This window comes from Psittacula echo (assembly GCF_963264785.1).
Source record: "Psittacula echo genome assembly, chromosome: 3".
Lineage (NCBI taxonomy): Eukaryota > Metazoa > Chordata > Aves > Psittaciformes > Psittacidae > Psittacula > Psittacula echo.
The window spans coordinates 31,527,970-31,553,199 of record NC_137736.1 but is presented as its reverse complement, the minus strand read 5'-3'; the positions used below and the strand labels follow the sequence as shown (position 1 = coordinate 31,553,199).

The following is a 25,230-nucleotide window of genomic DNA, read 5'->3' as shown; positions in this document are numbered from 1 at the left end:
TAAACAAGGCACCTGATCAAGTTTCAACACAATGTTAAAAATAATTTAACACACATGACTCCAACTCCCCACTGTCTGTTTTAGAAGTTTTGCAGTCACATTTTCCTATTTATGAAACATGTTTTTTCCTTCCATGCATGTGGATCTCTCACACAGTAACAATGAGAAGGAATATGATGAAGTCTCACTCTAGACAGTCAAAGTACTGAGGAGGAGAAACAAGTCGTTTTCATAATCTGTCATCTGTGCAGTGATTTGAAAGGTTACCTGTAGCTCTGGAATGTGAAACATTTCATATCGGAATACAACTTTCCAAAAGACCTCTCAGCCAACAGCAGAAGGAGCTCTCAGAGCTCTGCATGTCAACTTGGCAACAGCAGCTGCTGAAGTACAAGACTAAGGTATTGTGCCAAGCATCACAGCATGCAGTCTGATTTTTCTTTATTTTACCAAAGAGTACCCATATATATTTATGGAGGATAAAAAAGTTATCCAGACCTGACTTTCTCACATTCTGTAATGCATTTAGATTAAAAACCCCAAACACACCTGTTTTAGAAGAACTAGAAACAAGCATGATTGGATTTTATGCACTGAAAAGTCATGTTTTCACTCTATGACACTAGTTCTTCTGTTAGCTAATATAAAAAGATAATAGAGAGATGCTTATGTTTAGGAATGCCAGATTTAGGTCAATTTGTGCTACATGACTGTTAACGAAAAGAAAGCCAAGTCCCATAACAAAACATTTTATAATGTTTCTGAAAGACATCTTCATTCACTTTCCTACTGTTAGGACACAAAAATAAACCTAAGCTGTCTCTATATTCTTTCAAAGCAGGTCATCTCTCAGAGCATTAAAAAAAATGAGATCAATAACTGTCTATTGTCATAAATAATACAATCTTTAATAAAAAATCTTTAATAAACAATAATAGCTACATCAATGGTAGTAAACTCTCAGAAACAGAAAACTGCTGGATACACCCAAAAATGAGAAAGGATTTTAAAAGCAGGATTAAACACAGGTTTGCACTCCCCAATAGTAGGATTCAACATCTGTAAATGCAATTGCTCTGTCATTCAACCTCCATCCACCTCTACGGAAAAAAATAAAAGTACTATCACACAATGTCATCAGGGCTAGTTTTGGTTGGTTGGTTTTGCTTGTTTGTTTTGCTACAGTAAAGACTTAATTTTCTGTTTTCATCAGGGTGTATGCAGTGCTTTTCACAGCAGAGAGAGTAGGAAAAAACATGCAGGGTATAACATTCATCAGGCATACAGCTATTCTTGCTCCAGTAAGATTTAAAAAGACGATGTCAACCCTACCTTAAAACCTAACAAAGCGGCAAACTTGCGATATAATGTCAGCACAAATTGCATGTAATCTGATATAGACACTGATATATTGCCCTGCCATGGCAATAAATTGAACACTATTTCCCTCATCTCATGTAAGTACCTTAATCATTGGGCTACTGGATTGTACTCATACTCCTCAAATTATGAGCTAGGAAGCATTCTAGCATTTCTCTGCCAAGTCAAGAGTGCTGCCACTTTCATAAATAAGAGATTTGTCCAGATCATTTAGAATCCAGCAGCCTTTTTGCTAACAGAACACATCAAATTCCTTCATCTCTAAATTCAAAGCAGGAGCATGAATCCCTTAGAGAACAGGAATCAATGAAATTATCAGCAGCACCTAAAGAGGCTCTAATTATTCTATGAAAATCATGTCCTAAAGCATTCTCATATCATTAAAACCTGGTCTCTTTAAGTAAGATTTAATTAGGTTATGAGTGTAAAATAGGATGTACAACTCAAGAAAAACAAACAAACAAAAAATCCAAACAAACAACAAAACACAAACAAAAATTCATTTGGAGGGGAAAAAAAGAAAAAGTGTTATTAAGACACCTTCTCTGGACTGTGCTGTGAAAAGGCAGGTGAATGGTGTATTCCCACCCTGAAAAGCAATGATGGACGTAATGATTTAGTGTGCATTGATTGCTGCTAGCAAGGTTTGAAAAAAAGCCAATAATTAAAATACGGCAAATAGATCGTGTCTGTGCTTATATACAAATGCAGGAAGATTAAAATTACAAGCAAAACAAATGCCAGTCACCTTCAGATACATCTTCCAAATCCAGGATTGCAAACTTCCTCACTGAATGGACACGTTCGTAGTTAACCCGTCAGCCTTCCGCATTGTCTGCAGACAGGTGAACGGGGCGGGCGCTTTGCCTCTGATCCCAAGGAACAAGGCTCTGCTTCCCCGGGCTGCGAAGCCCCTACGGGTTCCCCCCGCCCCGGACACCCCCCGCTGCCGGCTGCCGACCGCTCCAGCGCCCGGCTGCGGCTTGGCAGCCCACGGGGGCGGACACGCCTCGCCGCGCCAGGCCCGGCCGCCGCGGCGCCGGGGCACCCCTCAGGGGCAGGCATGGGCATCCCGGACCCCGCATATAGCACCCCGGTTCCCTCCTAACCTCATACCAGTCACACGCCCGCCGACGGCGCTCTCATTTCCCCTCCCTCCCTCTCCCTCCTCCCTCCTCATTCCCGTACCTGCGAAGGGCCCCACAGACCTCCCTCGCCGCCGGCGGCTGCGACGTGTCCCAGCCCGGTGTGGGACAGGATGGGGGAAGAAATGGGGAGCGACACTCCGCAGTCTCTATGGCAACAGAAGAGAGCAAAAGATGCCCCCCCTTCCGCACCGCAAGGGCCGCGCCGCAGTCGGCAGCTGGGGAGATACCACTGGATGCAGCGCGGGGAAGGGGAAGCCCGTACACTGATGCAGGAGGGCTAAGGGTGTCCCCGCCCATCGGCGGCCGCTCTCGTCTTCACCGGCTGCCAAGCCGAGAAGAGAGGCTGCCAGCGTCGGTGAGCGCTAGAGCCCGGAGAGGGGTATCCGTGAACACCCGCCCGGCGGGAAATGGTACGCCCTGGTGGTCAGACCGCGGAGCCGAGCGCCCCCTGGCGGTCTGGACAGCATTCCCGTCCGTCCCTACTCCACCTCCGGCGCTCCGGAGCTTTGAGGCCGGGCGGGCTCAGGGAAGCGTCGGGGCGGACACCTGCCGGCTGGTCACGCTCGGGCCGCTCCCTTCTCTTGGTGCATCAGCAGCGGCTGGGCTGGAAACGAGATGGCGGCTGCGCGGAGCCGCAGCCACGCGTGTCCGTGTGCCCGCCGCGCTTCGGCGAGGACAGCGACAGCTGCTGCCCGCGGGTGCGGGGAGAGACAGCTCAGCGCCCCCCGGGCTGTGAAGCCAGTACAGACGCGTTTAACAGCTTCACTTCTCTTCCGGCTGGTTTTAGGCACGAAGCGCTTTCGGCAAATTGTGCAGAGGCGGCCGGCACCGGGATCCCGCTGTCACGTTTGTGGTAGGCTCGAGTTCAGCAGAAGCAGCCCTCTGCTCTGTACAACAGGCTTGAAAGAAAGCTCATGTGCTCGGGTCTTAGCAGTCCTACGGCAAATTAAAAAAAAACAAACCAACCCTAAACTAGCAAAATACCCATGGAAAGTAAAACACGTGATCCTGTCAGGCAAGGATTTATATTATATGGAAACGTGTTATTTAACCTCAGTTTCTTTTTTTCTTTATTTATTTTTTCTTCTTTATTACTTTCTTTTTCTCCCTTCCCTTCCACTTTAACATAATCCTGGTAGTTCAAAATACTCCCCCCACCCCCCCACCCCCCAAAAAAAAAAATCAAGGAAACTCCACCTGTTCAGTTATTAAAGATGAGAGCATACAAACTGTTGTAAGTTTCTTCTGGATGGATATTGTTCATGGCTGGCATTCTGATGGATACATCTGGAAATGGATACTGTTGCAACAATGATCTCCAGTAAGTTTTATGTTACTATCTTATTTTCTTGAGATCACTCGCCTTTCCCTTTCCTGGCTAGATTTTAGTAACATTATTTGGTATGTTATTTCTTAACAAATACAAGCCACAGTAAAATGCAAGCAGTCGTTTGCAGGCTTTCCTGCTGCCCCCAGGGCTCCTGCGTTTGTCCCCAGTTTGGGAAGCTGGCATTTGCAAGTGCTGAGATCAGTGCAAGCGCCCCAAAAGGCTGGGTAACCTCAGAGAAATGCCTAGCAGGTGTGGGAAATGTGTGTCACAAAACATCAGAATGTCCTGCAGTGATTTCCAGCTGTATTACAGATGTGTCAGCATTTTAAAAGACAAATCTTCAGAAATACGGTGGTATTAGAGCACACAGTTAATCAGGTTGCAGATTCAGGTGGGAGTTCCTCCTACTGCAACAAACACTTGAATATAACATTTCTCTTTAGGTATACACAGCAGTAGGTACGTTCAGTGCCATGGGCATCAACATAGCTTAGCTTTCTAAAATGCAATGCCAATCAAACAAAACAGACAATGCCCATCAGATCAGGGTGTCTGACTACGTGGGTATGTACCTGAAGATTCCTTTATTGTCAGCTCAAAAATGAAGATTTTGCAGAACAAAAAAGAAAACTGAAGAATTTCCATTGTAAAATATCATGATTCTTTTGTTGTTGTTGTTGTTGTTGTTTGTTATTTGAGATTAAAAAGCTAAAAATATTCCTTTCCTAACAGGAGACTAGAGTTTGAAATATATTCTGCATTCATGCATTTTAAGTTATACTGAACGGCATATATAATCTAAATTTTCTTGATACATTTTTAGGCTTAGAGAAACATCACAAAGTCAGGACACTACCTACATGTTGGGTTATGCTACTATAAGAGATAGGTTTAATTAAAATTATCAGTGAACACAAATGAATTTTCAAGAGTTCTTATCATCTTCATTATTTATATAGCAACACACTTAAATGGAAAAATTCAATGAAACAACCTGCTGAGCTAGGTATATTCTCCTCAGCATTTTAGATAAACTGGCATCAAACTCTCGAGGCATGTCTACAGTTTTGAAAACAAATGCACTGTACTACACATCACGAATCTGAGAGTCTGTCCCACGCTACAGTTATCAGCATTGCAAGGGTCCCAGATAGAAACGACCTGGTAGTAATCCCCTTTAGATTCAGAAAGTTTTAGGGCAGACCTGTCTCATTACTGACTACTCCTACACCTTCAGATCATTGGCTTTCCAAAGAAAGCTCTGCCGAACAGCTGGCCTGCTACAGCCTGTGAAAATGCTGGCTGTGCTGTTAACCAGTACACTGGGAGCTTCTCCTTCAGAAAGTCCTGAAGGCCTTGCACACCGTTTATATCAGCTGATGCAGTAGCAGGTACAGCTTCTATTCCCAAAGCTTTGCCACTGCTGCTGTGGCAGCAGGTACAGCTTCTGCTCCCAAAGCTTTGCCACTGCTGCTGTGGCATCGTCAGGAAACTGCCTCCACTAAGCTTTCATAATTGTGAATCCAGTTCCTTTATTGTCCCATGTCACCACAGCTACTGCACAGCCAAGCATTTTCTTTGGCTAATAAATTCCAAAGCACAAATGGTAGTGACATGCTGTGAAAAGAAAACCAGTAAACCATGCGTAAAAGTTTTATACAGTACAACAGATCATTATTACTTTATCCCTTTCCTAACCCTTAAACTTTGAACAATTAACCACTCAGCAAGTGTGCCAGGATCTGAAAGCACAAATATACCTCTGACAAAATGGACATGGGAGAGAAGCAGGGAGGTAGCTTAAAAAGAAAAAAGAAACAAAAAAACACACCCAAAGCAAAACCCCACCATTTTGCTTCAACAATACAAGCCCTGTCCAAAGATCCAGCCTGCCACACACACAGTACAGCCTGTTCTCCAATGCTGCTCTCAGCAAACAGCCCTCCCATGCCAGTCTTCCTGTGCTCAGCGACTCTTGCACTCTCTCTGTGCTGAGTCTCAGCTCTCTTCCCAGGACACAGCCCGTGTCACCTACCCGTGTCACCTCACAGGGGTATGTGCTCCTCCTGCATAAGCTCCTTCCCAGCTCTGACCGTCCCATCAACAGCCAGTATTTTCTGCTTCTTGTTTCCACCTCCTAGAGCTGAGGTTGTACCCATCCACACAGCTGATTTGCCTTCCACAGCTGCAAAGGTTGTGAAAGGATGTGTCCTCTGCTCTTCTTTTTGTTCATATCAGGAGAAAATGTCTGTACTATAATCAGTTTCACCATGAGAAATACATTTCTGCAGATGACTACTCACCTTCCACTTTGCTTCCTTCCCCCGAAACAGGGTAAGAAAGTTGAACAAAGAACAAGCGCTGTGAAAGGGCTTAATATAACAATTTGAAATGCATCTTTTTGAAAAACTTTCAAACTTATGGTTTGTTTGGCTTGAATGTAAAAAGCAAAAGCAAAAGCAAAACCAAACCAACCAACCAATTAACCAAGAATGCCCCCTCCCCCAAAAGACCCTGAGCTAGGCCTAAGAAGGAGCTTTATAGACCACAGGGGGTACTTAGAAACTAATCTGAATTTAACAATGGATGCTACCCAGCAACAATAAATATACACAGGACTCTTGCAGTGTGGTCTTTACACAAACCACATGAAAACTGGGGCACAGTTTGTTTGAAACATTTGCACGTGACAACCAGAAGGCCATGCAACTTTTGAAACTTAATGGCTCAAACAGCATTTCAAGTATGAAGAACAAGGGATGACTCACACCACTGTCGGATTGCATCTCTCATAGCTGTGCACAAATTATTACAATACCAGAACAGCCCTATTTTATTTTGTTGAGATACCATTAACACAACTAGAAAAGCATACACATGGCTGTATTAACCCAATGGCTCTTGGAGCCATCATACTGGAGACATCATACCAAATACATTAAGAACTGTACAGTGATTTTGAACAACTCTGTTGCCCTTAAACTAAAGGCCTCTGAGATTTTTTTTTTCTTACGGAGAATAGATTATCAGGAGAACATTTGGGGCAACACTCACCCTTCTCCAACAAGTTTTGGGGCATGTCTCATCTGGCAATACTTCAATCTTCCTAAAAACAACAGGTACCATACCCTTAAAAGACCAACTAATAGTCATGTCTTTGTTCTGTGCTTATAAGCGACAACCGCACATTATTTATGTCCGAAGTCTTTCAGTCCAAGGCTTCCCAGAACACAAACTGTACTAGGGAAGCTAATATAAACCCCATTCAGCTAAGCCACATTGGCACTGTCTTGCCAGCTCCTGATTAAGAACATGTACACTACCAATCTGTCATTACTAATAACAGCTTTATCAGCAATTGTTTCCAGCTCCTTTAGCTTCTCAAAGCAAGAAGAGGGCAGTGGCCTCCTGGTGCCCAAAGCAGCAGTGTGGGTATCTGCCTTGCAGGGAAAAAGGGACAGGACTCTGTTGGCTCTGCCAGGGTTTTTGCTAGAGCTTTCATGCTGGCTGGGAGGACATGGTGGAGAAAGAGCTGCCTGGTTACAGCCCCCATCGCTCCAGCCCCCTGCAGCGAGCTGCCCCACAGCCTGGCACCGTCCCAGGTGCCCTGCCCTCACATTGCACCTGCTTCCACTCAGTACCACCATCACATCTTGAAATGTCATAGCAACCCAAGAGTTTTTGAAATGCAATAATCACAATCTAAAATGAGAAAGCAAATTTTGTGCTCTCCACATCACTGCTTCCTTTATTTGTGATTTTGCTTAGATGTCTTGTTTTGATTGACATGATAGTTACGCATTTCAATCCTATCCTACATTGTAACATTTGCATTTTCTCTACTATGTGAAGAACACTTAAAAAGGTTTTTAACAAGGAAACTTTCAGCTGTGCAATAAATGAACTGGAAGTTCTGAGAAACAGTTTGCTGTATCAGATCTGTAGTTTGCTGTCTTTTTATATAATCCAAAGATCACACATTCCACCTACAAACTTAGCCGCAGAAAACGAAAGCATGCTTCCAAACATAAATTTTTAATAATGAAATAAGCCAGTTGGAAGAATACAAATCAGTAAGTAATCATTTATTGTCATACATATTAATAGAGCCAAATGATTAAAAGACATATTAAGAGGCAACTGATTAAGTTTTCCTATTAATGGCATATCAGAGCAATTTTTATTTTTACCCAATTCCATTTCGATGGCAAGAAATATCTATACAGCATTGAGTCCATTTCGGTCTTCTTAGCCTTCTCCCAGACTGGTCATTCTGTAGGGCTAAGAAACTCCGTACAATCTCCAGAAGCAACTATGGTCCCCAGAAAGAACTCTATTGCGCTGAAAAAGCATAAGGCATCCACTCCCTCATCCTAACTCCATGTCAGAAATCTGTCTAGGGGGGAGTGGGAGAAGGGTTGGCAGTAATTTAATTAAGAGTAAATTCAGGTAAACAAGGTCAGGTACTTCTGCATTAGGGCAACATGAAATTAGCCTGTACCATCTGGGCTGGAACACCCACAAACCAGATTCTGGGCTACAGCAACGCTGTAAGCAGGCTAACGCAAGCTGTTGCGAAGTGTGCCCTAGTGCAGAATCAACACCAGAGGAGTATTGTAACTGTGAACCCTCAGTGTAGTGGTAAAGGACTCTACTGCTGCAGTGGACAAGATGGGTCCACTCTGGCTAAAAACCCTACCAAGGAACAGGCTAATCCACAGTCATATTACCACTTCATGGGTCCACATACACAAGCTTACCAGGTTTGAACAGTTTTTTCACTGACAAACTGGCCATGAGGACCATCAGCATTTGAAGGCAAAAGGGCCAAGTAAACTGGGGTCTCAGCCCCTTCATCTGGTGATTTAGGGGCTTTAGGACCTGCCATGTCTGTTCTCACCCATCCAGGACAGCAGGCATTGAGAAGGATGTGGTCATCTTTTCTTTTCTCATTTAACATCCGGGCTTGAATCCTGGACAACACTGTGACACCAATTTTGGAGACCCCATAGGCAGTATTTGGCCAACCCTCCTTCTCATGCACACCTTTTTTTGTATCTTCCACAAATTTAGCCATGAGTTCCACTAACTCATCCTCAGTGATAGTGTCACTGCGAAACTTCTGCTGTAGTCCTTCGCTGCACTTTCCCAGAGCTAATCTACTTGCCATACTAGAGACATTCACCACTCTACCTGCCAAAAGACAGTAAACACCAATTACTTTTACACACATTAAACAAGCCCAGACACTGAAGTGGGTTATAATGAAGTGGGTCTACAGTTACATATTCACTACTTAGGTAAACACCTGTAAAATATTTTGTGTGGGCTATTTTGCAGAGCTTCTGCCAGATCACTGTGCTGACAAGTGTTTCTAGTGAATTTCATTACAGAGGGTAAGTTAAAGTATGAACCTGCAATAACTTTCTATCAAACTTCAGGTATGCTTCCAGGAAATCGCATGGTACAATATGTAGGATATTAATGGTAGGAAGTGGTTTTCTCATTAATGGCAGCCATGCTTCACTCTCAAAGTGATGTGGGAAAATGTCCTCACTTCTGCAACAGCTCAAATAAAGTGCTGTGAGAATATACCTCAAAAGCCCCAGGATTATATAGAATTCAACAACAGCAATCTAGTTCTTAAGGCAGAGACCCCATCAGCCTGTTTACTGAATACATGAGGATTTACAAATGTCAGCATGCAAAACTGCAGTAAGCTATCTATCTCCCAGCACTTCAGTGCAGAATGATGAGTCAGCTGAGTCAGTAATTCACTTATCTCCAAACTTATGTTGTGCTGCTTCCCTGTTTCTTTCTAGTTTACAGCCATTCAGGTGATGAACTAGTGAATGAACATGAGGATTTAGATCTTAAAAGCCGAAAAATTAATCCTTTCTGTTAATGACTTTAACACACCCATACAATACAGCAAGATACACTCCTCTTGCTATGGGGCAGTAAGTATCTGAGACTGAACAGGATTTACCACCTAATGAAGACCAAAATTCATGTAAAACTATTTCTCTACTTGTTAATGTTACACTTACCATAAGGCTTCACAAGAGGCAACAATTCTGTGCAAACATTCCTTGTTCCAAAGAAGTTTGTCTTCAGTGTAACCTCTGCTTGGACCGCAAAAGGAGCTGTGTCATGCACTTAAATAAGGGAGGGGAAAAAAAAAAGCAACATTATTAACACTCACATTCTTAGCAATGAAAAGACCTCGCTTTGCAATATTATATTAATAATGAGCTAATTCTGTTTTCACCTCTCCTTAGCTGAAGGTTTTAGCTTTGGCCCAGGAAAGCTAGTTTCATCACTCTGTAGAGTCATTTGCAAACTCACAGGACATTTGTCTTTCTGCCTTACATATGGAAGAGACAAGAAAAGACTGCTCTCACAGGATATTCTGCCTAGCCTGCTCACTGACCTGCCTGTACCTATTGGCACCCAGCACACAGACTGCGTGCTGCTGCCATCACATGCAAGTAAACTTAGAGGTGCCCTCTCCTCTTAAATGCATAGCACAACACTTTGCCACAATCCTGACATACCAGGCAAGGGAAGACCAAAAAGGCAAATCCTCAATTTAAGATACTGCCACTAAAGGTACAAAAGTCAGACTATCACCCCAGTACTAACATTCAACAACAAGGCAGACAACTGCTTCTATATCCCAATTCTTATGTTGTCACATCTTGAGTTCTTAGCTGGGGCTTGAAGTTGGTGCAATGTCAAACCACAACAAACACTGTAAAAGCTTCTATAAAGACTGCAGGGGTAAGATTTGGTGCATTCTAGAAAAACAAAACAAAACAAAACATCCTCCTTCCCTCCCCCCCGAACCAAAACCAATCACCCCAAATCAAAACCCAAACAAAAAACCCCAACCAAACCCAAAACTAATAAATAGTCATGCTATAAACCACTCCCTGAACTGACAGATCTGTGCTAATACAAGAAAAGGAGTGGGAATTAGCAGCTAGGAAAGGGAGCTGACTTAGGTAAGCATAAGCAGATATAGAACTGCACTGTAAGGATATGATTTCATCAGACAGAATTGACAGCTTGCCACCACCAAAAGTGTGGCAGCATGTGCATCAGCTGACAATCTGGTTTAGCAACAAGCCATATGCATTTGCCACTTTGAGGGGGAAGTAAGAGTTAAAGTAACAGCATTCCTCCTCTTCTGTTACACCGCTCTCTTTCTGGCAAGAGGAAGGCCACCTACACAGATTAGGCAGGTCTTGTCTTCATAGCCCAGACCTATGTTAACTCAGAAAAGCAGTGACAGGTCATTTAGTATTTAACATAGTTGTGGTTTTATTGCAAAACACACGAGTGTGCTTTAACAACCCAGTCATTCATACTCTCAAGAAATGGGCGCTGATGGCATCAGGTTTAGCAAATCACTTGCATTTAAATCTGTGACATGATGCCAGATCATGACCTATTGCAAGAGTGGGAGAAGAAACTAAAAACCTACACAACTTCAAACTTCTTCTGTATCCACCTTGGAAGAAGACAAAAAGCTTCTCTATATTCCAAAACCTACTCATTTGTCTAAGAAGATACATTGCTTGTAACATCTAATAAATACTCCCTTGATTTAACAAATGTTACTACAATAACTGTTCTCAAAGAAGCTCCTCCAGAAGGCAACCTATATGCACATAATCATCTCGTACAGGAACAGTTTTTGCTGGACTATCTGTAGCACAGCACAGAACCAGAACAATAAATCAAATGTAATGGCAAATCAAATCTTTTACAGCCAGCAATAACACATAATGCTACAATAAAGAAAGGAAAGCATAAATTCCAGGATGATAGCAGAAACTTGGCGAGGCAAGACGCAAGCTTGCGTAGAAAAGCCAATCTCAGAAGCTAGAATTAAAACCAAAATGAGATAACCATCACAGCAAGTAAGAACTTTAACACACAGGTGTTAAACCCTCTAGCCTCTGTGCTAGATATTTACACAACAGTTACCATTAAGAAATGCGATAAAGATGTCGGTTGTATGACCAACTGCTAACTCATAGTGAGTTGTCAGCTTGAAGGAAGTCTAGGCTAAACATCTAGAAGGAACTTACGAATAGAAAAATCCACTATATAGTAAAGGAAGTTAACAGAAATGCCACTGCTCATGCTATTTTATGTATTTACCTGTTACATGTCCTAACTGGAGATTTGAAAAGCAAAACCAAAAAATCCAAACAAACCAGAAAATACGGAAAGAAAAAGTTTGTACTGGTAGGGAAATGAACTAGTAGTCATGCTTGTGATCTGCTCTATCTGGAGTTAACACTCAACTTGTTTTCACAAACATATACAGGGATAATGCACTCTTCTACCTTACAACTGCTATGTCTTCCTCACTTTCGCTCCCTTCCTGTTTACTAGAAGATGTAACCCTTTGGGTTTCATTCTTGCTCAGCACAGCGAAGTTCAGGTTTAACAGATCCATAGGTAACTGAGAGGCCTGCAGTAAAGATGACAAAATCACCCAAGGCCAAAGGTTCTTTTTTATCAACCGGAATCCTTGAGCAGGTAATGCATAGAACAAAGTGAGCTTTGCAGAAGACAGAAAACACACATGTTCCCTGAGGAACACAGCTGATATTAACTTAGATGATGGGCTCCCTTGGGTGTGGTAAAACCCATGGGCACTGAGGCAATAAACACAACTCTGGTCATGTGTATTGTGCGCCTAAAGTATTTTCATGCTGTCTATGTGATGCAAATATAATACTCAGGGAAGTGTCTTTACACGCACAGGTAGCCAAAGAGATGCTAGAGGAAAAGACATTTCACATTGCCCTCTCAGCATGCTTACGAAGGTAGGCAGCTTGCCCAGTCAAAAAAGTAGCATGCCACTGGCACAGAAGTCCCATATAATAACCTTTGTAAAATCCCTTATGAATCTACTATACTTCTCCACATAGCTTTGCAGCACATTGTACTATCCCAGACAGCATGTTCCCTTACTTTTGAAAGCGATCCCTGCATTGTTAACCAGCACGTCCAGCCCTCCATATTTCTCCTTTAGGAAGTCACGGAGAGCTCTGATGCTCTGCAGATCATCGATATCCAGCTGATGAAAGAGCACACGCAGTCCTTCCTCCTGGAGCTTCCTCACTGCTTCCTGGCCACGGCCGGGGTCTCGGGCTGTCAAGTAAACGTCCCCTGGGAACTGGTGGCATAGAGCCCGAACAATTGAGAATCCGATCCCTTTGTTGGATCCAGTCACCACAGCCACTGGTATATTGGACATAGCTCCTCTCTGAATGTACGTCAAAGTGACAGTAACTGCAAATACCAAAGAAGAAAATTTCACATTCAGATGGACAAAGATGGTTATCTGAAAATGGATGAAAGTGTTTTTTCTTTAAAATTTTATATAGAATTACCCTTTGATTTATGTGAAACTACATTAAAGTCCACACTAACATACTAAAGTAGCATGAGAAAGACACTTTTGGCTTTAGTATTTCAAAGAAGGCTCAACCAGTAACTGGGTTAATAAAAAGCAAAAAGTCAATGATTGATCTGCAGTACTAAGTTAACTTTTGATGGGAGTAAACTCTCCTGCACATATACCTTACAGCAACACCATTTCCTTCTTCTGAGGATATTCAGCTGGTTCAGTTCAAGCAGTGATGCAGCCAAAGCTGAAAAACCCAGGTTCAAATACAAGGGAGAGCAGCTTGATTTTCAAGTGTCAGGCAGGAGAACCAATTCTGGCATTTTAGAGGGAAACAGCAGACCACAGATTGACTACAAATATTTATTATGCTCAGCACACCAGACTACTCTAGACGAAGTCTGCTTGCCCTTTCTTTTTTCCCCCTAGAAATAGCACATTTAAAGAAGACATATTTCCTCCATAAAAGTTTAAAACGCTGGGTTGCTCAGTTTTGACTTAATTACCACTTCCCTTCCAAATTAACTTGTAACTATTAGTAGTAGGCATCCAACGAAATCCGAACCAGCTCCTGCTCAGCTACCGACTGTACCAGGACGAGAAGCCACCCTCCCACTTCACCCTCGCACTGCGAAAGCGCACATTTCACTCACTATCTCTTCCTCAGGATCAGTTTTTCCCCCTAACGGGAACGCAAACCACACCCGCCAGCCGCGATGAAGCCTAGCTCCTCTGGCGGCTCTCCGCGGAACGGGAAGGACCCCGGCCGTTCCGCACTCCGCAAAGGAGCTGAACGCAGCGAGAAACTGCAGAGCAGGCCCGGCGGGGCAATCGATACTCCCTCACCCACCTTCTGTACACCACGTTCCCCCTCGCTCCTCGGCTCTATACGGCGGCGGAAGAACGAGCCGACCGAAAATATCCGCACACCGCGGGCGGGGACGCGAATGCAGTTAAAATGGCGGCGGGGCAGCCCTGCCTCCCGCGACCGGGCCTAGTTGGGTAGGATAGGGGCGGTGCGGCAGTGGCGGGCAGCGATAAGGTAGGTGGCTCCTGCGTTCTCTACGGCAGGTGGGTCGGCGGGCAGCGTGTCCACCTTTGCTCTCTGCTTCATCGCTGTTGCAGCGCGGGAGGGAGTCGAAGCCGCTGTAGGTGTCCTGCAGTGTGCCGGTAGCTGGGGGAGGTGGGCCTTGGCCGCAGGAACCTGTGTTGCCGGCCGGTAACCCCGGTGAGGGCAGCGCTCCCTGTCTCAGGCAACGCCTCGGCATGTGGGGTTCAGCTAAAAGCGGTATTGACGAGGGGAACTTAAATGTACGTTTCAGCAGCAGATTGAAGTGTAAAGAGTCAGGCTGATGCTGTTCATCTGTAACACGTGCTGTTGAGGTGTAGAGTCATGGTGCTGTATGGGACTGGGGTGTCTGGTGGTGTTGATGTGGGGTAAGATTGTTTCCTGCAGTGCATGGAGCTCTATTTTGCTTTTATTGTTATCCAAAGAAATAAATCATGGAATGGTTTGGGTTGGAAGTGACCTTAAAAATATCTTGTTACAACCCCCCTTCCATGGGCAGGGGTACCTTCCACTAGACCAGGTTGCTTAAAGCCCTGTCCATCCTGTTTAACACTTACAGGGATGGGGCATCCACAGCTTATTTGGACAACCTATGTCAGTGCCTCACCATCCTCACAGTAAAGAACTTCCAAACGTTTAATCTAAATCTACGCTTTTTCAGTTTAAAGCCATTCCCCCTTGTCCCATCACTATATGTCCGTGTAAAAAGTCCCTCTCCAGATTTCTTGTAGGCCATCAAGCTGCAAAGGCTGTTTATGCCAATGAATTTTCAAAAAGCAAATGTAATACAAGGGTAGAAAACTTTTAGTTCTGTGCACATCAACACTAGTGTCTCATTTCCTGTAGAAGATTATGGCCATGATTTGGCAAAAGTGATGTTTGAAGGTAAAGGCTTCCCATCTTCACTCAACCCTATCACCCACCCTTGTTTAGAGACTTGCTTGTAGTACATTTTCTAAACTTTAAAGAGGCAATTTATTAAGCAGGCAGTGTTCTGATTTGTCATGCTGAGATTAACATACAGTATTTGAAAGGGACTTTACATATGTGCAAGTAACTTTTTTCTTTTTCATTCAGGTTGTCTAAAAAAGGTAAAATCTGTTACTTAGTATGAAGAACAGCAGAGGTCGGACAGGCCGAAAGAGAAGAAGAAAACACTTGCGGAGTTTGGGTGGAGGTATTATCTCCAGAAGTACTGCTAAATAATAAAATAATCAATTGTTTGTCAAGGTGTCATTTTAGGGTGTATATTTGTCAAATATTTGTGCTTTAAAAATAACATGCATAGATGTTAGCTTTTTTTATGCCAATATTCTAACATTAGTTTACAATTCCAAGAAAACCATGAGAATATTGTGAGCTCTCTTTTCTGGCTAATGGCAAGTACTACATTATTCTTAAATTCCTTGACCCTTAAATATGCTCTATGACTCCTGCAGTTCTAAGAACTCTTAGTGCTCAAGGGCACAGAACTTATTAAGCTAGTTTGAGGGAAGCCTTTCTTGCTATTCTGTTATCGTTGAATAATAGAATGGTTAGGGTTGAAAGGGACCTTAAAGATCATCTAGTTCCAACCCCCCTGCCATGGGCAGAGACACCTTCCTGTAGAGCAGGTTGCTCTAAACGCCATCCAGCCTGGCCTTGAACACTGCCAGAGATGGGCCATCCATTATACTATGTTAAAATGCTTTTTTGACTATACAATAAGATTTTTTAATTTCCTTTATTTTCCAAGTGAGTGTTATTTAATAGCATGAGTCTCATCTTTTTTTATTTTTAGTCAACTGCAGTCACAAGCTGGAATACATTAAACTTAAGAAGTGGCTGAAAGACAGAGGATTTGAAGACAGTAATTTAAGGCCAGTGGAGTTCTGGGGTAATGTTTTAATTATTCATTGTTGCAACAAAGTTCCTATTCTTCTAAGAATCTTAGATTTCTGCTTTCATTTTGAATCCCACATGTGGCTGGCATAAGGAAAAATGCCAGTTACCATTAGTCTTTTGAGGACTTCTGCCAAATGCACCTGAATGTCATTTAGCATAAACAAGTAGATATGGAGGCCTGAAGTAGTGTAAACTGTTTCTTGTAGAAAGATAATGTTGTGTAAAACTCTTGTGTGAAAATACTCTGGTATGCTGCAAAACATGTTCACCTATGCTGAATTCGTTGTAGAAATCAAGATTTTTTAAGTGTTAGTAGCATAGTTTCAAAGAAGAAGTGATATCTCTTTAAGCATTTCCAGTATCAGAATCTAACCCTGTTATAATTTCTTCAGTTTTTTTTCCCTAAGCAAACTCAGCAGATCTGCTGATACACATAAGTAAATGATTCACTTAGTACTGTTTACAGTGAAGGTATATACTTGTATTTTCTTCTCTTTAAGTAGATTATGTTTCAAAAACTTTTGAAATATTAAAGAGAGAGTAGAGATAATAGGATGAATCAGAGAAAAATATTATGAATAGGTTTATGTAAGGTTTAGTTAAAACTCTGAAACCGAGGACGGCAGCCAGTGATGAAAGATGTGTTTAAAAGAAGAAAATGGGAAAAAGAAGTTGAGTAATTGCTAGAATTGGACAGCAAATGTTGCAAGGGAGGGGTGTTCACAGGCTTCTGTAAGGTGAAAAGAGAATCAGAGAACAGAGAAATGTATCTGGAACAACCCCTAATTGTCTTTTATGATTTGTAAGAGGTAACGTATGTTCTTTCAGAGCTTTTCCTTGCTGCTCTGCTAATTTATTGCAGGTTATCATAGTCTCCTGTATTTTACAAATATACATGCATTTAAGCAATTCTCTTTGTTCCTGCTTCAGGTACAGGAAGAGGACTGATGACAACAAAAGCTCTTCAGGTTAGTAATGTTGACTCTAATGAAATTGCTCCTCAGGTTCTGTTGAGATGTAATGACTTTTGCAACAAGTAAAGCTCATAATTACAGACAAGGTCTTCACAGTCCCTGTTGTCAGTGTAACTTCTGGCCTAGTATCAGAATTTGCAGTGTTGGCATATCTGTAGGATGATGTCCTCTGTACCCTGAGTGCTTGCTGGATGAAAACATTCCTGTACTCATTTACAGAGATTTAGTATGTAGTCTAATGTTTCAGTTTAAGGCAATCAGTGGCTAACTGAAACCAGAACGAGCTGGCCCCTTCCCTCCTGTATGCCTTCTCCTTCAGCCCTGGCTCCCACAGCTTCCTTTGCACTTGCTGTAGTGGTCTTCCCCACTCATGTGGTAGGTTGCAAGCTAGACAGAAACCTTTTCAAAATAATTATTAGCTTTGCTCCTTCAAGTCTCCCATCTTGGTTAGTGCTGGTACAAGGAGGAATGGCATATCAGGGAGGGGGATGGAGGAAAGGGAGGGGTCTTTAAGTAGCATTTATCTTTAGATTATCTTAGCCATAATGTAAATCGACAGCTTTAACCTCACTTTGTTGGAGTCTTCGTTAGTAGGCCAGCTAACAGAAACATAATTTCTCAGATATTCCCAGCAGAAAAAGGGAACGATAGAGAAAATACTTTGCACTTTAGATACCGGCACAGAAAGACCAAACTCTTGACTTAAAAGTGCCTCTCAGAAAATAGGCTTGTTAGAGAAGTTTCCTAACTGGTATGAGAACAATATATGAAATAATGGGGAATCAGAACAGAACCTTTTGCAAATTAAGAGTACAGCAGGAAGTAGGAAGGAGATGCGTGTAGAGAACAGTGCATGTTATCATGTCGGCTCAGGGTTAGAGTCAGCTGTTGAAGCCAGAGACTCAGCTTATCCACAATGCTGTGAGTCTACTGTAAGTGAAATGAGAGCTGGACTTAACTGGCCTTGAGCAAGATATGGAAACTCAGGAGAGAAACTGGAAGGGGAGAGTGTTGACTTGATTCATGTCCTCTCTTTACAGGCATGGACATATATGACTCAAGCCAGGCATGAAAGCTAATTTACACACACATAGCAGCTTGGCAAACAAGGTCAGAATAGACATGACCTAAAATATCCGTACCCCATGCTGCTGTGTTGATAGAAGTACAACTGTTTGTGAGATCTACTTTAAAATATATCTCAGTACAAAGAAAATCAGTAGCCAGGCACCAAACTTTTTGTGAACAGCTTTTTGCAGGTGACAGTTCCTACTGGCTGCATCATCCTCCTTCACTGGACTGTGACTGTCTTAAAACTATGCTAGTTTCTGTCAAGTTCAACAGCACGTCTCTTTGCTTCTCAACATTAGTGTTCTCTGGGGAGTGTCTCTCTGTTCAGAAGTCATGTAGTAGATGAGTCATGTACAATTGACCTTTACTGTTCTTTGTGTGTATGTTCTTTTTTCTTCTCTCCCTCAAAGGCAGGCAGGGGATCTGATTATTTCATTGCCTGAGAAATGCTTACTCACTACGGGCACTGTCCTTAGTAGCTGCTTGGGAGAATACATTATGAAGTAAGTAAAAAGTGACACTTCATGGGTAAGCTGGCCTTTACTCTTGGTTGCTCATTAATCATCTTAAGTGGTAGTAAGGCTTTAAACTGCATACTTAAACTTGTATGACTGTTGTGCATGTGGAATCATCAGATAAGTAAGGTTTGGACACAGAGCAGAGTTAGGCAGAGTTGGAGTAATGGTACAGGCTTGAACTTGACCTGCGCCTACAGACAGCTTGAACCTAAATGTCAGCTATGAATGATTTCTTGGGAATTTGCAAATATGATTCAATAGGAGAAGGATGATAAAATGGGATTGCAAAGCAGTCATGCAAGCATAGGCTTTTAGAAAATTTGGAACAAAGACCTACACTGGACATTGAGTACTTGTTATGTATCCTAAAAAAACCTTCCACCCCCAAAAAACCCCAACTCAACAGGTGACCCTGAAGTTGTTACTAAAAACCAGCTTTTATAGACCCTTTGAAGTCATCAAAAGGACTTAGAGATGAACTACAAAAAAGTTTAAAATAGAAGCTATTTATAACATTTAAAAGAACTAGCAGAGACATAAAATACTGCTGCATCCATTTCCTATCTCACCTCTTTGTATCTGCTGTGTTGGTATTTTTATTCTGTTTTCTAATAGATGGAAGCCTCCTGTATCTCCTTTGATAGCACTGTGCACATTTTTAATAGCAGAGAAACATGCTGGTGAAAAATCTCCATGGAAGCCATATCTTGATGTTTTACCAAGGACATATACTTGCCCTGTTTGTTTGGAGCATGATGCAGTAAGCCTTCTCCCTGAACCTTTAAGAACGAAGGCTCAGGAGCAGAGAACGATGGTCCATGAGTTGTACATGTCTTCCAAGGCTTTCTTCTCTTCCCTGCAGCCTTTGTTTGCTGAGAACACAGAAACTATTTTTAACTACAGTGCTCTAGAGTGGGCTTGGTGCACTGTTAATACCAGGACAATATATATGAAACATTCACAAAGGGAATGTTTTTCTCTTGAGCCAGATGTTTACGCTTTGGCACCATATTTAGATTTGCTAAACCACAGTCCAAATGTTCAGGTAAGAAACTAAAAACAGATCACTTAATTTCTTTATTTGTAAATGCACTACCTCAGTACAGTATGAATTTAGGTGATAGATTAGGAGAGTCAGTGAGGGATCTCATACTGGGAAAAATGTCTACTGGGGACACGTGCAGGCTGAGTACTCATGGTTATAGTGTATACCCTGGAGCTTGTTTTTCAGCCCAAGGTAGTTGAATAAAGATGATTCAAATGTTTCAGTTTATATAGCAAAGCAAAGTTAAAGGGAGAGCCCACAATGACTAGGTGAGATTTGCATCCAGAGTAGCTATTGGGAAGAGCTACTGGTAAATATTTGGATGAATATTTAGATGAATAAATAAACTACTGGTAAATATTTAAATATAGTAAACCCTACCTTGCTCTTTCAAAAGGCTCTGCTCCTGAATCTGAAGTTATGTGGTCCTTAAGTTACTTCACCTCTGGCTGAAGCCTTTGAGCAGCTTTAGGAAAGTGTTTAGAGCATTCCTACCTCATGTCAGGGACTGCGTGCCAGTTCAGAGTTGGGACATCACAAAAGCGGCCAACTCTGCCTGAAGCCGTGTTTATTTGTGGATTTGGGGCCTCTGTAATAAGTCTACAGAGTTGGTGACACACCCTGTGGTTTAAGGTTTTGATGTATGTTCTTCATATCAATGGGTTGCCTTTTCAGACATCTGTAACACTTTTCTTCCAGTGTTAGAGAAGTGTTCAGTACTGTTCTATTTTAATATTCAAGGTCTGATTCCTTTCTTCACCCTGTCCTTCTGCCAAGAGTAAGACCTTTTATTTTTAACTTTGTGAAGGTAAAGGCTGCATTTAGTGAGCAGACAAGAAGCTATGAAATTCGGACAAATTCACAGTGCAAAAGATATGAAGAAGTATTTATCTGCTATGGGCCTCATGATAATCAGCGACTGCTACTAGAATATGGATTTGTTGCCATGGATAACCCTCACAGCAGTGTTTATGTCTCATCAGGTTGGATTTATAGATTGTCTTGAAATTGAAAGGCACAATAGTGGAGAACAGAGCATCTGAGAATGTTAATACTGTCTGCATTCAACAGGAGATGTCAGTGAAAAAGGATAACTAAAGGATAATGAAGAAATTCATACACATCCATATACATAAATGCACAACATGGACAGTGCATATTAAGGCATTGTTGGTTTCTTTTTTTAGGTACCATGAAAATATTTGTATTTCCAAGAAGTGGAATAGGGCTTGTTGCCACTTTTAACTGCATAGAATTGGAGTTTTAAAATTGAAAGTGTCTTTGGTAACTTTTCCTTTTGTAAAATTGCAATTGTTAGCAGCATATATGTAGAGATTCCAACTGGATGTCTTAGATTGTACCATCAACTTGAGGATTGAAGTCCTGATCCTCACAAACTAAAGTTACTGACAGTGGTTCATAACTTCAGCTTCAGTCAGGATTTCCATTATAAGGATACAATCCTGGAGATTGCTAATGGCTTTTGAGTAATAGGTACATTTTTGATTATGTTAAAGTTCACCAGCATTGTAGCAGGTTTTGATCTTTGGCCTATAGCTACTTGAAAAATATGACTGAAATGTCATTTCAGATTTGAAGATTGTGGGTTTCTTCTACATACCATGTTTTTAAATATCTAAAATGTGTTTTTATGCAGATACTCTTCTCAAATATTTTCCACCACTGGACAAGCAGAGAAGTGCAAAACTTTCCATTCTAAGGGATCATGATTTCTTAGAGTAGGTATCTGAATTTTTTTTTGTTTCCCTATGAGCTTTCTTTTCATTTTTTGGGGGAGTCAAATTTTGCTTCTAGTATCAAAATTCAACATCAAATAATATTTTTTTTAAACAAACTGATTTACTTGCTGTTTGTGAGAGAATGTAGAAGTAGATTTCAAGATGCAGCCTGTCACCTGTCTGTGGATAACAGCAGAGTAAGGAGAATCAGGGAGTACTCTAGTTCCGAAAAGCAGATCTCTTCCTGACACTTGTCAATAAGAAAGCTATCATGCTGTCAGAGATCACCTATACTTTCTGAATCTAACTGATTTTGACTTTTTAGAAACCTGACCTTTGGATGGGATGGACCGTCTTGGAGGCTCCTTACTGCCCTCAAGTTGTTAAGTCTTGGTGCAGATGAATTGTAAGTTTCAGTACTCGGAATATTTAGACAATGTGCATGTGCCATTTTCCTTTATTTGCTCTTTGCTGGCTGTGTGTGAGATACTGGGACAATTGTTTTGTATCTCCTGTGTCTATCTCATTGACTTCAGGCGAGAAGTGAAGAAAGGTGGAGAACACCATAGAATGTAAAGTCATTGTCTATTTGCTGCTTCGGTCTTTTGCTTTCTTCAAACACCCCATTGTTTTCCCTTTCTATTTTGAGAACCAGATATTACTTTAAGGTTCAGGCTTCAGACCTTTTCTCTGTTGGTTTGATGGGACTTTAAATGCTATTGACCTTTCTTGATTTCTTTGAAGCATGTGTTCCACAGACTGCTTCTTAAATTTTAAGGCCAAGTAAGTTGCTGAAGTTCATCTCCAGTGACTGTCAGTGCAAGTTTGATCATTTGTTCCCAATGGCAAATCTACCTCAAAAACGTTCACCTGAGATTTGCTTGTAATAGTAAATAAAACCAAACAATTTCTCATGTCCAAAGCTGTTTATGCTTTGAAGATTCACTGCTGAGTGTAATAAGTTGATTATAAGAACTGAAAATAAATCCCCATGATACTGATTACAAGCCTAGGTGACGTGAAGTTTAGCAGAAGCCATGCTAATACGTTCTGGGTGAATAGCTTTTCCTCCTCTCTAGTGCTGCTGAAGTTGGTGGCAGCATGGCAGAGCAGTGAAGACCAGAAGCATTGGCCTAATTGCAGGTTGTGTCTTTAGATGAAAGGGTAGGGGTGAAGGATTTGCACCACTGCTCTAGATCATTAAATCTCTCTTCCCTTTTACATGCCTCATCAGTCTCATAGCTGAATGTTGTGTGCCTTTTTCATGTATGCTAACCTTACTTGCCCGTGCCAGTGATGTTATTCTTATATTAACCATATGTTTATAATTCAGCTGGGGAATACAGCAAATGATTGTGTTTAAACATTTTGGTTCTAGTACTTGCTGGAAGAGAGCGCTCCTTGGTGATGTAGTTTCAGCCAGAAATGAACAGCGGACTTTGAATATAACAGAAAAAATATGCCGTTTTTTAATAGAGGAGACACAGCATGTCCTTCTCCAGGTAATTTGACTGGAAGAACAAAGTAGTCCAGATTGCTTTCTTTCCTAACATAAATGTACAGCAGTGTAATTTTTTTGGGGCGAGAATAGCAAGTGACAGAGGGAATTGACTACACTGAAGTGGTGTAGGATTTGTTTCCAGGCTGACAGAATTTGTGGCTGCAGCAAAGAAAGGAACCATATTAGAAAGCCCTGTGAACAAGTGAAAAGTATTTAACTTTTCTCTGCCTACATTGTCATTGCATTTGTTGAGGTTACCTCTTAAAAGAAAATGCAGACTTGTATGAGGTGGGTACATAAGATATTGCAGACCTGCCATGAGTGCCTTGTTGCAGAAAGTGAAGTCTGTGTTCATTAAAGCCAAATGAACTACTTCTGTGAGCGAGGTCTGTGCTCTTAGAAAAACAGTCTCTCCTTCTTTTCTGAATTCTGGCAATGAAATGTGTACTATATGTCAAGTTGGATAGCTATCATGGAAAAAGGTTATTAAAACCACACTTTTGTAAAAGAAACACATCTATGCAGAGAGTATGGGGTGAACCTGGTCTTGTGCAACATCTTGAGGATTGTATGGGCTTAAGAGCATGGTATCCGATAAACATTACCCTTCCCTTCCTCTCCTTGTTTTCCATCTACTTCCTTTATTAAAAAAAAATACTATTTTGACATAGTTCATGAAATCATTAAGAGGCATTAAGCTTCCACAAATGTTACATTCATGTCCAGTATTAAATAATCTAAATTTTTGGTAATTTCATCTCATTTATATAAAATTCAGATTTCCCAGTTGAAAAGGAACAAAGAGAACCTGCAAAGGCACCTGGCTTTGGTAGAAGCGTTGCACTTGGAAAACCTGAAGATACTACAAAAATCAGCTGAGAGTCTTTGTAACTTGAGTATGGCAACAACTTGACACATCTGGACCTGTGGCTGATTGGAGGTCATTTGCCATGGATGTGCCTTGCTGAACTGTTTTAATGGACCTGAGCAGCAAAGAATAATGTAAAAATCATCAAAATATGCTTAGTTTTGATTACAGGGTCACAGAGGACTCACTCTTTGTTTTGTTCTTTGCTGACCTTCTTCAGTAATACAAAAGGTTAGCCCAAATTGTAGGGGAGAGCACAGGTGACTTTCATCATATCTCATTAAAATTACAGCTGCTGTGAGCAAAACAGTTTCTGGGGTAATTTGAGCAGCCCTAGGATGGTGGGCTCGAGCAGGCCTAGACTTTACAGCTGCCTGTGTGACTAAAGCATGGATCACAGGGTCAAGCAGATACTCCTCAGCATGTATTTGAGCTCTAGCACTGGGCAGAGAGGAAGAGGACAGAGCCATTTATATTTGTCTTGTTCCAGTTCTTTACCTTTCCCCTGTGTGAATTTCTCTCCTTTACTCAAAGCTCCCTCCAGACTCGCTAGTTCATATTCTGGCTGTTCCTGCTGGGAATGAGAACTGAAAGGATATATCACTTTGAACTCTGTTTCTTGTTTGGAAGACCACCTAGGCAATTAGTTCTGTTTCCATTCGTTTCTGATGATCACATTGAGAAATGTTCCTATCCTGTTTATAAGGGGATAGTTTCATGTGCTGCCTTTCAGCGTTGGTTCTACTTAAGTAGGGAGCTTGAGCTCCCTACGTCGTTCAGAAAAGAGAGACTTCTTCAAAAGACATTTGAGGGCAGGACCCTTATTTAAGCTGTGCAAACTTACTTTGTGGTTGTGTTGTGATTATTTTCCATTTTGTGGGGAATCACATTTTGTACAATTTTCTGTTACTGTTTTTAGCATTTGTTAAGAACTATGTTTGTAAGTGTTTATTTTTGTATATATATTGCTTCATTTTCTACAAGACCTCTATTTTTGAAATAAATGAAATTGTATACAGCAGTAAAGGCATTCTAGATAATACAACTTAAGGAAAAAATACAGGTGAAAACTTAGGTATTCACATGCACTTTCAGACTTTCTTTGGTATCTTGTGAACAAGAATGTTATTGTGTAAACTTGCTTGGATTTGAGTATTCCATGTTTTTTTTCTGTCTCTGTTGGGACAGGAAATGCTGTGATACTTGGAGCTCTGAGAAGGGCTCTTCCTTACCTACAAGGGTATGTTGGTTTAGCTTCAAAATTCTGTGGGAA

The 25,230-nt window shown here is 41.6% G+C and overlaps 3 protein-coding genes across 5 annotated transcripts in view; 1 reads left to right on the top strand and 2 right to left on the bottom strand.

The window, feature by feature from the left end:
- The window catches only part of DOP1B (DOP1 leucine zipper like protein B), a 51,304-nt gene extending 47,935 nt beyond the window's left edge, over positions 1 to 3,369 (bottom strand). The window contains exon 1 of one of the 2 annotated variants that reach the window (XR_013956470.1): positions 2,569 to 2,710. The gene's annotated coding sequence lies outside the window, so the exon portion shown is untranslated. Of the gene's footprint in view, positions 1 to 2,568 lie in introns of both variants that reach the window. The other variant, XM_080613976.1, reaches the window with a different exon arrangement.
- Positions 3,370 to 7,928: 4,559 nt separating this feature from the next.
- Positions 7,929 to 14,272, bottom strand: LOC308219285 (carbonyl reductase [NADPH] 1-like). 2 transcript variants are annotated; one of them, XM_080613978.1, is made up of 4 exons: positions 14,139 to 14,272; positions 12,853 to 13,173; positions 9,909 to 10,016; positions 7,929 to 9,051 (listed from the first exon to the last, which is right to left on the bottom strand). In XM_080613978.1, exons 2-4 carry the CDS (start codon positions 13,136 to 13,138, stop codon positions 8,615 to 8,617), a joined length of 831 nt encoding a protein of 276 aa, XP_080470104.1. In that variant the 5' UTR covers positions 13,139 to 13,173; positions 14,139 to 14,272; the 3' UTR covers positions 7,929 to 8,614. The 2 variants fall into 2 exon arrangements, with proteins under 2 accessions (XP_080470104.1, XP_080470105.1); XM_080613979.1 differs by lacking the exon at positions 14,139 to 14,272 and adding an exon at positions 13,942 to 13,997.
- On the top strand, positions 14,202 to 24,981 carry SETD4 (SET domain containing 4). Its single transcript, XM_080613977.1, has 11 exons — positions 14,202 to 14,330; positions 15,435 to 15,534; positions 16,138 to 16,233; positions 17,172 to 17,209; positions 18,701 to 18,789; positions 19,420 to 19,849; positions 20,658 to 20,832; positions 21,507 to 21,588; positions 21,914 to 21,994; positions 22,967 to 23,090; positions 23,868 to 24,981. Exons 2-11 carry the CDS (start codon positions 15,468 to 15,470, stop codon positions 24,000 to 24,002), a joined length of 1,317 nt encoding a protein of 438 aa, XP_080470103.1. The 5' UTR covers positions 14,202 to 14,330; positions 15,435 to 15,467; the 3' UTR covers positions 24,003 to 24,981.
- The last annotated feature ends 249 nt before the right edge of the window (positions 24,982 to 25,230 follow it).